Genomic DNA, 12,424 nt, shown 5'->3' with positions numbered 1-12,424 from the left:
CCACTATGAAATGGCTATACGTTTTGTGTTCTTTAATGTGTTAACCTTAGGCTTTTGATTTTTATAGCAGCTATGGTTTCATTACTGTAACACATCACTCAGTCACTCAGCAGCTTAAGTCACACTAATGATCTGAGTTATTATCTGACACTCTAATTAACCGTATCCATGAGGAAACATTGTGTTTCGGTGTGCAACCAGCTCAGTGTGAGTCTCTTCCAGTCCGTATTTTCTCTTCTCCATTCTTCTCCGTGGTAAAAGCAAAAAGCCTCTCTGAATGTTGAATCTCTGAGTTATATTTAGCTGTTCGCTTATGGATCTCAGTGCTGACTGTCAGCGAAAATGAATTGTTTCGCTTCTGTCTGTCCCTGCTTTCACTCCATCTTCGTGCCTCTGCATTTCTCCTCCCTCCCTCTCTCCCATTTCTCTCTGCAGCCTTTTCTTCGCTCTTATCTTTCGATACATTGCCTTTGTCTCTTTCTCTGTGTGTGCCTACATCTGTCTTTCATCTCTCTCACACCCTCAGTCATCTTGCTCTGGTCTTTTTCTCTTCACCTCATTTTCCTTCTCCTCCTCCTCCTCTCTGCCTGGGTCCTATCCCCCTCTCCTGGCTGCTCTCTTTCAGCCCTGGTGGAACCATTTGTTCTGCCCTCTTCTGTAACTTAACTGGCTATAGGCTCCTGCTGTGCAGATAGCACCACTATCACTCACATCCATGGGCTTATTACAGCCCTCCAACGTTAAACATATTCATGAAAAATTCTCTCCTTTTCTACCTCTTTCTTGCACGCTCGCACACAGTGTGTATATATACAGAGATACTGTATATAGTATGTGTTAACACACAAGCACGCACACCCACACACACACACACACACACACACACACACACACGAAGACACTTCCTTGCTGTGTCCTCACTGGCAGAAAATGTGTGTTTTCAAGGCTATTTGTGCCTAAATCAGTGTATCTTCTCAAGGCCCACCAGTATAAGTCGCTATTGGCCATATGTCACAATATGTCATGCCTTAAAAAAAAAAAACAGAGTACGCCCATATATCCTAGTAGCCACATCAGTTCTGCTCGTGTGATGTTGTCAAATGATATTTAGCATACAGAGCGAGGGCAGCAACTAATATTTTTATTGACTAAAGGTTAATCAATAAAAGTTTTTTGATTTGACTATAAATGATCTGAAAATTGTGGGAAACATTTTCTTCACTCAAAGACATTTAATTTATTTTACATGACACAAAGTAGCAAAAAGATGCAGATTCTCATGGAGAATCTACAATGACAAATGTTTTGTACCTGGGTAATTAACTTGGAAAATTATGTCAGGTTGCAAAATTATGGCCAACATATTTTCTTTACATCAACTACACCAATCAATCAGCTAACTGTTTTAATTCCAATTTACGTTATTATTACTGTAACTAAATGCACATTTTCTGGACGTTTACGTCCAGAGAGTTATCAATAAATGTATAGAATTTGGAATCAATTATGTATATCAGTTATGTTGGTGATTCTCACTAACTTTTCCAGTCAACAGGTTTCCATTTCCGTTATTCCTTCCTGCATTTTTTTTTTTTTTCACAATCAGTTGGCAGATTCCAAAATTTCTACCTCACAAGAACAAGGGAGAAGGAAAAGATGGAGATATTGTGAAGGAAAAAGGGGATAACATTATTGCCGATGGGAAAGTACCAAAACCAGACGTGAAGATAAAGGTGGATGATAAAGAAGAGGGAGATGAAGAGCTTCATTCTCACACCACAGTATCTTGGGATCAACCTAAAAGGTTAGTGAATCTGTAATGTCCAGACCAGTTGCCATTAGAATTGTTCACATCACCCATTCTCTTCTGTTTTTCAAAACTCGGCCCGCGATGCCCTTTATCCTTTGCATTTACCGGAGCAGGCTTAGCAAAATCCGAGTGTGTTCAGGTTGTGTTCACAGCAGGGGGGTAGAGCAGCGCAGCAGACTCAACATGCTCATATTTCTTAGGTTCAGAGAAAGTGACTCCTTTCCCAGCCTGTATTTATCGCATTAATGAATGCTTCCCACTTGGATAAATCACATAAGATGCCCTGCGTGCAAAAGCCAGCTTTATTTTTTTTCTGTCTCCCTGGCAGGTATAACATTCTGTTGTTTTGACTTAATCTCTGAAACTCTATCCACAGCCCCAAGCGGCAGATTGTGAGAGACTGAAAGAAGAAAATCCATTGTATTAACTCTCCTTCTTGTGCATTTTTGCAGTAATGTTTCAAATCAAGTAACACATATTCATCCCTAACCCTGCTATACTGTTAGCTGTACTGTAGCTGTACTGTTAGAGGGTTCCCAGCTCCACAATATGTGAGGATGTGTGCTTGCATCGTGCTTTTTGTTTCAGCGTGTGGCTGACTCGAGCGCCAGGCCAGTCCCTTGGTATCAGCATAATGGGAGGCAGAGGCATGGGCCGAAGACTGAGCAGTGGAGAGATGATGAGGGGAGTCTTCATCAAGCACATCAGCCCCGACAGCCCGGCAGCACATAATGGCACCCTCCGGACTGGAGACAGGATACTAGAGGTACGTGTGTGTGTGTGTTTTTACCCAGAATTTGTGGTTGTGTGTTGAAGAGACAGAGAGGGAGACGCAGGTATTTGAAATTGCAGTGTGAGTGCGTATTTGTTTGCATGCAGCAGACAGACTGGGAAGTGAGGAAGGCTTGTGTGTCTTTCCTGTCTGTATGTAAACACGATATACTATGCATGTCTGTTGTGACAACAATTTGTATTATTCATTATCCGTGTGTATTGTCTGTTGTATTGAAAGATGGAGATTTGATGATAATATGATGTAGTAACGAACAGTTCTGTTGACTAAACACCTAAAAAATGTTCTTTACTCCAACCCATCATCTATTAGGTCAAAGGCTTAAGATTTAGCTCCATTGTCATGACACAATGACACAATGCAAGACTGCACAATAAAATGTAGACATACAAATTGTACTCACTTGATTATTTGTGCAGTTATCTAGTCAGTCAATCATGTGACAGGAGTGCGGTGCATGAAATCACACAAATACATTCCAGGAGCTTCCGTTAATGTTCACGGCAAACATCAGAATGAGGAATAAATATGATTACAGTGGCTTTCACTGTGGAGTGATTGATGGTGCTAGACAGGTCGGTTTGAGCATTTCTCAAACCGCTGATCCCTCCAGGATTTTCAAGCACAACAGTCTCTAGAATTTATCTAGAATGATGGGGAAAAACAACAACAACAAAAAAAACTTGCAGCGTGCAGCAGTTATGTGGACCCAAATGCTTTGTTGATGAGACAGGTCAGTGGAGAACGGCCAGACTTGTTGGAGCTGACAGAAAAGGCTGCGGTACCTCAGATAACCACTCTTTACAACCGTGGTAAGCAGAACAGTACAATCGGAATGCACAACATGTCGAACCTTGAGGCAGATGGGCTACAACAGCAGAAGACCATGTTAGGTTCCACTCCTGTCAGCCAAGAACAGATATCTGAAGCTGTAGTGGGCACAGACTCACCAAAACTGGGCAGCTGAAGACTGGAAAAATATGCCATTCTGCTGTATTAGTTTTGAGCTGTGTATACAACACTGAGAGACAAAAGAAAATTGTCAGCTGTCAGAAATTTTGCCATATCAGTTCTCAGTAGCTGTCTTTTTGAATTAGGTTCATTGCTGGCAGTTTTGTAAATTAATGCGCATGGCTATTTTAAGACAATTTGGATTTACAAGATCAGTCTATTATTCAAAAACAAACTCATCTGCGCTTTTGATCTAAAAAGAGTTTCTCAATCAAGCATCTCAAAAAAAAAAAAAAGACATTTAATTTCCACCACTGTTAGCAACATTGTAATGAATATCACATGAATATGTATCAAGTAGCTTTTGACAAGTGAAGTATAAAACAATTACAGTGTTCTGCTGGGAAATCTTTGGTCCTGCATTCGTGTGGCTGTTACTGTGACGCATACAATCGACCCACACATGGTTCAACACTTGTGGCTGATGAGTGTATGTTGTTGTATCTGTTGTCTTGGCTAAGGTGTGCGGTGTGGACCTAAGAGATGCCAGCCATGAGCAGGCAGTGGAGGCCATCCGCAGGGCTGGAGACTCTGTCATTTTCCTGGTCCAGTCCGGACAATACAGATTTCAGGTACTGCTTCTCGGAAAACAACCAAAAGCTAATTTCAGTTGGCTGAGAATGCATTCAGTAGTATATATCCAGGTATGCATACATTACATTGTATAGCGTGAGTCTCCTGAGGTTCCAGATTCTTTCACACTGAATCTTAATACTCAGCAACTGCTAAGAGAAGTCACAGTGTATATCCTGTTGGAAAACAGTAGCAGAAGTATCAACAATGTAGTGCATGTGCATTCGTAGCATTGCAGTATAATGGCCACTGGACACAAAGAATATTGAATAAAAATATCTAAAAGTTTCTGCTAATATAATTCAACATAATACATTAAAATTATATCAGTGTTTCATAGTCATATACATATCAATGTGCATCTTCTGCATCTTGTGTTTCGCCTACAGTCTCCCACTCACATCAACCATGAAAGACTAACTCCAACACCACAGTCCAACTCACACAGCAGCAAGGTAACACTGCTCAATTAGAGACTTTAAAGTTTCATGGGTTTTTTTTTTCCTTTTAATGGAGATAACTCCGGTAACACTCTAGCCTTGAGATGATGATACTTTTCCACAACTTTTCTAGTACAGAAAGTCAGACGCATTAAAGTGTAAATCAAATCTACAGAGTTAAAGAGCAGTAGCTACTTTTTGTGTTTTAAAGGTCGTGACCACAACTTTAAATTTGTGTGGAACAGGTGACACGCTGTAAAGTCATTTTTCTCAATTTATGTTCCCACACAGTTACTGATGTTTGCCTGTGTATGGTTATAGCGACTAAAGAGTGTTATGTATGTGGTACTATATATATATATATATATATATATATATATATATATATAGAGAGAGAGAGAGAGAGAGAGAGAGAGAGAGAGAGCGATGAGTCATTAACACCTACATGCTAAGCTAAAAAGAATAAAGAAGCTTTGAAGAGTGTTTTAAGAGGTACATTTCTGTTATGGTAGTGATGCGTATAGAACTATATCTGTGTTTCCCCACATAATCCCAGGAAGCAGATACTCTCAGTGGTCTGTTCCTTAGTCTCTCCCCTGCAAACCCCTTCACTCCCACCCCGTTTAAGGTTGGTACATTGTTATCTGTGCATGTGTGTTACTATGGGTATGTAGAATCTTAAAAGCAGCCTTGCATTTGCATCAAGCCAACTTCCCCAAAACGTAATTAACGTGCATATTTGTGGATAGAACCCTTGTAGTTCAAAGTCCCTTGCAGCTACCTTGTTTGTTTAAACCCTTTGTTTTTTCCCTTTGATGGAGATGCATAACTCTAAATAGACAGTGCATTCTTTTGAAGTTATTTTTCCCATGCACTTATAAGTTGGTTACAAAATAATGCATGATTTTGGTCATCTTTCATGTTATTTTTAGCTGACATTAAAACTGCGTTCATTAATTCATCCTGTTCGTCAGTTTTTCCCACTGCTTCATCAAGGGCACCAAACAAGCCTCAGGGGTAGTCCAACTCATGCCTGAAGGACCCCTGAGGCATTTCAAACTCTGCCTGTTCAATAATGCAAAACTTCTCCCAAGGTACCATCGCCAACATCCGAGAGAGTGGATCGGAGAAGCCCCATAAGTGTCGCAGCACCAATCACAGCGGCAGCTGAAGACGAGGACGCCACTGGCAGGAGTAAGTCTTCACCATAAAGACGTCACACAGACATGCACAGAGATCCTCCAAAGCCCCCAGGAAAAGGAGATGTTGTGCCACACTCATCCATTCCAGGAGAGAAGATTGTAATACTGACACAAATGTCATGACTCTCACAGACATTCAAGTGTCACAATTTGGAACACAATTTAAGCCACATGAGTAAATCATCTCCATGCCATTTACATGTGAGTCCAGTTGTGCCACATCCAGGCTTTTACAAAAGATGTAAAAACTTTATTTCCTGGACAGCATGTTCTAAAAAACAACAACTTTCATTTGTATGAATGACTTTTAGTTTTTAAATAAGAAGTGGGACTTCGACTCTTCTTTGGCACTGGAAGTCTTATTAAAATTGCATCTAGTATTTGATTTGCTCAGTACACTTATTGCCCTGTGGGGTTTTCTTGTGAACAACAAAACTTTGTTTAAATTCCAACCATATCAATGGTCAAAAACTCTACAGTCTATGTGACTGTGTTTATTTACAGACATATAAATCAGAATAAATTCAATTATTTTTGCACATATGCACAAGTAAATACACAGACTTGCACTTGGTTTATTTCATGCCAACTCACCCAGATTTCAGAACTTTTTCAAGTTAATGAAAAAATTCCTGCAAAATCTTGGATGTAATCATTGGAACACCAACAATTTACAAACCCACATACACTTGTATCTGGTTCTGTATTTTAGTAATACAGTGCATTTGTGTGCATACATACACCTCCTCTCTTGGCGCAGACATGCACACGCAAGCCACATACAGTCATGCTTTATGCATTATACAGAAACTCAGATATCCTTCACCTTTCCCTCAACATAACTGATATCCCTTCCAGACAAATCACAGCAACTCACATGCACACTCAGTCTCCTCTGGGGTGCAATGCTTCTCCACATGTCTCCATGTGTCAGTCATGACATGTAACACGCCACTTTTTTGGCTTACCCTCCTCCTAACAACCTCCTGTTTGTTAACTCTGTCTCTCCCAGAAAAGATGCTTCAGCGCTATGGCAGCCTGTCTGGGAAGCTCCACATGATTGAGCTGGAGAAAGACCCCAAGGCTCACGGCTTGGGAATCAGCCTCATGGGCAACAAGGACGGCTCAAGGGCCCGTATGAGTGTCTATGTGGCAGATATAGACCCCCAAGGGCCTGCTGGTGTAGATGGCAGGATACAGGTTGGGGACGAGCTGCTCGAGGTAAGGAGAGTGAAAAGGAACAATAAGGAGCAATGAGTTAGGAGGGCTGAGATTAACAGACCAACAGAGTGGGATTTAAGAATCTAGAAGGGTTAGAGCCCTGAAGAGAGACTTAATATCAAAAATAAAAGCAGAAAAAAGAAGAGCAGTGGGTTGTGGGTTGGAGGCATGGATAAGAGGAGAGCATTGAGGACCTGCACAGTCGAATATTCATACAATTTACCATTTGAAGGTTGGTTGGTGCTGGGCAAGATTTTTGCAATGATCAACCGTGTAATAGAGATGAGGAGGAAAATCATGGGAGAGGAGAACCTGGTGGGTAAGTTGGGGAGGGTGTTGTTAGAATGAGAGGATGAAAAGGAAGACTTTTGAAGAGGTGAAAGGGATAAAAGAAAAGGATGCTGATGAGAAAAATACATTGTATAATGTTTATTTTTTTCTAGATTAATGGTCAGATCTTGTACGGCCGGAGTCATCAAAATGCCTCCACGATCATCAACAACATTCCATCTAAAGTCAAGATCATTCTCATCAGGTAGTATGATTGCCATGTTGCATTTACACATTGGGAAACTTTTACTGAGCAATAATAGGGTAACTTGTGTTGTTTTACCAGACACAAAGCAGCTCCAGGCCAAATGGTCCAGGGATTCAGAACGGAATGTGAGGACACAGTCGACTCCCAGACAAACACTTCAGTGTCTGGAGGATTATCCAGAGACATCGAGCACATTATCCTGCCTCAGGTACGATACCCTCAATAGGTCCGGGCTTTAACCACTCAGGCAACCAGTAGAACAGATACTTAATGCATCAAATCCTGTCTTGATGTTGAATTATAACTCTCCAGCATCACTGTAAATCTGATAGCAAATGCAGATTTTACACACTGTTGCATTTTTTTTGAAAATGGTCAAATGACTGGCAGCCATTAATGCCAAAGCAACAACATTAAAGAAGAAATATATATGTAATATCCTAATTCAAATAGGGTGCAAGAACAATACATTTGCTTTATCATTACATGTTTTACAGAAATAAAAGATTATTTTACAGATATTTTCTCAATTATTACAGTCAAATACCTTCAAAACCTGATATTAAAGTTTTGCATGTGTTACAGCGGCAGCTGGTTAATACAGGGCACAGGGGCGCCGCCCTCCCACTACTAATGCCCAGAAAAAAGTAGTTCTCAAACGTAAAATTAAATTGTAATTAATTATAACAAAGTAATAATAAAATTAATAATAACGTTCATATTCTTTTGATATATTAAGAATATTTGTATTATTAACTGATTTAATGTAAGTCTTTACTGTGTGCACACTAACAAATCTGACTTGAGAACGCCCTAGTTTATTATTTACAAAGTCATTTTTGGTCGCACACCGGTCAGGGCACACCACAGCCACCAAACAGCCACTAGCCCAGCATGCTGTGTGGGGCGTTTAGGGAACATCAGTAAATTGTAGCGTCAATCGATAAGAAAATGTTCAGCAACTCATATGTTTTAACTTTGACCAGATGAGAATGAGAAAGTGGGTCGTACTGTTGCTACCACTGAAAAAGTCAGTCTGGAGACCTGAATAGTGTTTTTGTTTTTTTTTTGTTTTTTCCCCCCATTATTTATGTTGTGTGTTTTGAGTTTGTACAGGTCCTGTAAATATTGCTGAAAGTTTGACGAATGGTTTTGAAATTTAGTTCTGGTAATTCTTGATAACGTTAAATTATATTATGATTAGAATATCCTCCAAAAGTACTCAATTTGCATTCCTGTAAATGGTTGTGCCTGATGTTACTCATATTCTATTTTCTGATTTTAAATAAAAGGTCATTTGCAGACTGTGCCCCCCCACCAAAAATTTTCACCAGCCGCCACTGGTGTGTTAACAGATACTCGTGATTGTTAAATTGCAGTCTTATTTGGGAGACACATAAAGTGCACACCGCTATTGATTCCGAACCACTTTAGTGTAATGTATTCAGACCAAAATCACAATATCAACCAATTATTCAGAAATAATTCTGCAGAGCCCCCCCCCAGGAGGCAACCCGGCTGGTGGGCTGCAACAACAAGTTGAGACAGCACCAGAGTTTAGAAAAATAAGGGTTTTATTTCAATAAATAAACACCTTGAGTAAATATCTAGGGGCAAAAGTGCAAAAATATAAGCAGCCATGAGAGCACGGTGAGCTCTTGCCGCAAGAGTGTGGTGACTCACACCTTCTCAGGTGGGGACAAATAAGGACGTGGACCACCCAAAAACTCTCATTCTGCCACTGCAACACCAGTGGAGATGCAAAGGGATGCAACATGCCTGAAAGATTCAAGCTCTGTTGCAATGCGTCTTTGTACAAATCTGTGTGTTATGTTAGATGTAATGAAAAGCTTTGCTGCATTTGTATCTGGAATTACAGAGTTTGTAAATGTAAAAGTAATGTAAAAGTTGACCGAGATATAAAACAAATGAGATTCGCTGTAAAATGTGAGGAAATATCTTAAATTGATGATCATATGGCCATAAACCATTATGTAAAGAGCTATTGTATGTATATTTCATTACTAATAATTAATGTCATTTTATGTAAATGTGCATGTAATTTAAGGAAGCAGAAATGGCGTATCCATAAAAGTTTTTTACATGCTATACGTAAGTTTTCTTTTTAAAAACAAGAAAGTAATAAATATAACTTGGCATTGTTGATATGGAACTTAATTTACACAGAATGTTTATACATTATAGACCTTTCTACACAAACGAAAAAACAAAAAACTACTTCAATTTTTGTTATTTTCTTAAAATTTGGTTGTTTTTTGGTTTTATTTAGTTTTTTACAGAGTGTATAACGTCACTAATTCGTGGTAAGAGTTTAAAGTTATAGTTTGCTTACATTGTCCCTTCTCCCTCCAGGATCATGTAGGTCTTGGCCTTTGCCTGGTGGAGGACGATTCAAAGGGAGGACTAGTGATCCGGTCTCTGACCCAGCATGGAACTGCCAGTAAGGTGTGACATCACCAATAGTGTCGCGTGCTTTAACATTTCCATCAATCACATAAGTATGTTCCCTATGCAGTGACTTCACTCCTTCAGTTAACCTACATTAACATATCTCAACTACTTCAGTGTTTCTCATTGAGTTACATTCCACCAGTACATTTTATTCCAACTTCTGTTTTCTCAAGATACTTCATGAAAACATTTCCGAAGTAAATTTCTGGAATAAATAATACAATATTAATGAAAAATGTGCAATGCTAGTTTCTTTTTACGTATAAAGACTCCATCTCTTGTGGCTTCATCACAGCAGAACTTATCATAAATTTAAGACTTACTTGCCAGATTTATTTAAGGACAATTTTGGCAGAACTTTGTCAGATTTTTTTCACCGATTCAGCCCCAGTATTTTGACTGTAGCAACCAGTAATCTTTTGAGAATAAAGAGGCATTGATGAGCACCATATTACTGTACTTAATGTGCAGCTGTTGACCGTACTGTGATGGCTCCTGTGTATTGGAACTTCTAGTCATTTTTAAAGCAGGTTAACCTCCGGATGATGTTTTTAAGTGATGTCATCATGTAGCATTAAGCTTTCATGTACAGCCCCAAGCAAAAAGTTATTCAGATATTTGTCCAGAGGGTGTGCTTGATTTTTAATCTCATTTCCCTTGTGCCTTTTCTTTTACACACACACTTACACATTTTGCTATCCTACATTTTGAATTCATGATTCTGTATGCAGGATGGCAGGATAAAGGTTGGAGACAGAATAGCAGCGGTGGGCGATGAACCTGTGGCTGGACTGTCGGTGGACAAGGTTCGAACACACACACATGCTCTACGATATGCTCTTCAAGGTCAAGTTGATTTAATGATTTATGACTCACCTGTCTTCTTTGTATTCAGGTGTCCAGTTTGATTCTCAAACACCGGGTCACTGTCAAGCTCTCCATCAGCCGTTCCAAGAGTCTCTCCTCCTCCTCCTCCTCCTCTTCTTCGTCCTCTCAACCTCCCCCTGCATCACTTTCCAACCCCTGCGCTCTCTCCCCTGCTTCCTCTCTAGTCCATCCTGTTCCCTCCTCCTCCTCCTCCTCCTCCTCCTCCTCTTCATCTGTCAAAACCATGCAGACCTCTCCAACAGAGAAATCTGACCAGCTAGGATCTGCTCCCACAATCTCTGACCCCGTGAGCTGCCCGCTCACAGCTGGAAAGGAAACTACGATAGAGATTTGTAAAGGAAATGTTGGCCTGGGCCTCAGCATTGTAGGAGGATGTGACACTCTGCTGGTGAGAACAGCCAAGTGATATTTGACATCAATATTTCATTTACCATTATGACCTGAATGGGCTTTTTTTTTTTTTTTTTTGTATGTTTGTATATCAACCTCGCAGCAAAATCTACCGTTGGAAAAAAAGGTGTAATCAAGCTTGTGTTTTACCCATCCTTAGTAACTCCAAATAATCAAGCTTTGCAGCATTAAATTACACAAAATGGGTTTGATGATGTTTTTTTTGTTTTTATTTTAATAAAATACACCTGCACCGACTGAGCTCTGCTGTATTGGATTATAGGTTTCTGTAATAATAAGAGTGTTTTCTTGTTTTTACACCAGGGGGCAGTAATAATCCATGAAGTGAATGATGGAGGAGCAGCACAAAGAGATGGAAGACTGCAAGCAGGAGACCAGATTTTAGAGGTATAATACATACACAACAAAACACAAAAATATACTGTTATGAGCTCATTTGTTTAAGTCTACAACATTTTTTAAAATTTATTTTTTCTCCATAAAATGTTTTATTATCCAAACCTGTTCTGACTATAGGCATCCCACACTAGTTCCATTATGCTGAGATATTTTGTGGTATTACTGTGTGCTGTTTTTATTTTTATAGCTTTTATTTACAATTCAGCTGATTATTTTCTCAAAGTTAATTACTTGCTATTTAATTTGTGACCCCAAATTAATGCTGATTACTTCTGTCCCTTGAAGCCATGTATGTCCATATTCAGATTTTTATGAAATACCGGCAGTTACATATTTCCTCGTGACACAACTTTATCCCTGTCACTCTCTCTACCTTGCAGGTAAATGGCATAGACCTGCGGCAGGCCACTCATGATGAGGCCATCGCTGTGCTGCGGCTCACCACCCAGCGAGTTCGGCTGTGCATTTTCAGGCATCAAGAGGCTTACAGGGAGGAGGACCTGTGGGACGTCTTCAGCCTGGAGCTTAGGCCTTGTCCCGGAGAGGGACTGGGCTTCACCACTGTGGGGAAGAGGTGCAGTCACGATGCTCTTTAATGAATCAAAAACCTCCAAGCTGTTATGTTCACAGAAGACTTGAGTGTCTTGCAGGTTCGATCTTGTGTTA

At 39.9% G+C, this 12,424-nt stretch overlaps 1 protein-coding gene across 1 annotated transcript in view; it reads left to right on the top strand.

Moving 5' to 3' along the window:
• The window catches only part of LOC103353171 (multiple PDZ domain protein), a 41,982-nt gene that overhangs the window by 21,744 nt on the left and 7,814 nt on the right, over positions 1 to 12,424 (top strand). The window contains exons 21-34 of the mRNA XM_008275999.1: positions 1,607 to 1,804; positions 2,399 to 2,576; positions 4,076 to 4,186; positions 4,577 to 4,642; positions 5,184 to 5,255; positions 5,722 to 5,821; positions 6,842 to 7,050; positions 7,494 to 7,585; positions 7,667 to 7,796; positions 9,962 to 10,054; positions 10,792 to 10,866; positions 10,956 to 11,336; positions 11,663 to 11,746; positions 12,139 to 12,332. Coding sequence (XP_008274221.1) covers positions 1,607 to 1,804; positions 2,399 to 2,576; positions 4,076 to 4,186; positions 4,577 to 4,642; positions 5,184 to 5,255; positions 5,722 to 5,821; positions 6,842 to 7,050; positions 7,494 to 7,585; positions 7,667 to 7,796; positions 9,962 to 10,054; positions 10,792 to 10,866; positions 10,956 to 11,336; positions 11,663 to 11,746; positions 12,139 to 12,332 — 1,983 coding nt within the window. The remainder of the gene's footprint in view (positions 1 to 1,606; positions 1,805 to 2,398; positions 2,577 to 4,075; positions 4,187 to 4,576; positions 4,643 to 5,183; positions 5,256 to 5,721; positions 5,822 to 6,841; positions 7,051 to 7,493; positions 7,586 to 7,666; positions 7,797 to 9,961; positions 10,055 to 10,791; positions 10,867 to 10,955; positions 11,337 to 11,662; positions 11,747 to 12,138; positions 12,333 to 12,424) is intronic.

Source organism: Stegastes partitus, unplaced genomic scaffold, assembly GCF_000690725.1.
Source record: "Stegastes partitus isolate 25-593 unplaced genomic scaffold, Stegastes_partitus-1.0.2 Scaffold63, whole genome shotgun sequence".
Classification (NCBI taxonomy): Eukaryota; Metazoa; Chordata; class Actinopteri; family Pomacentridae; genus Stegastes; species Stegastes partitus.
Note: the sequence above shows the minus strand (reverse complement) of the source record. Positions and strands in the feature narration are given on the sequence as shown.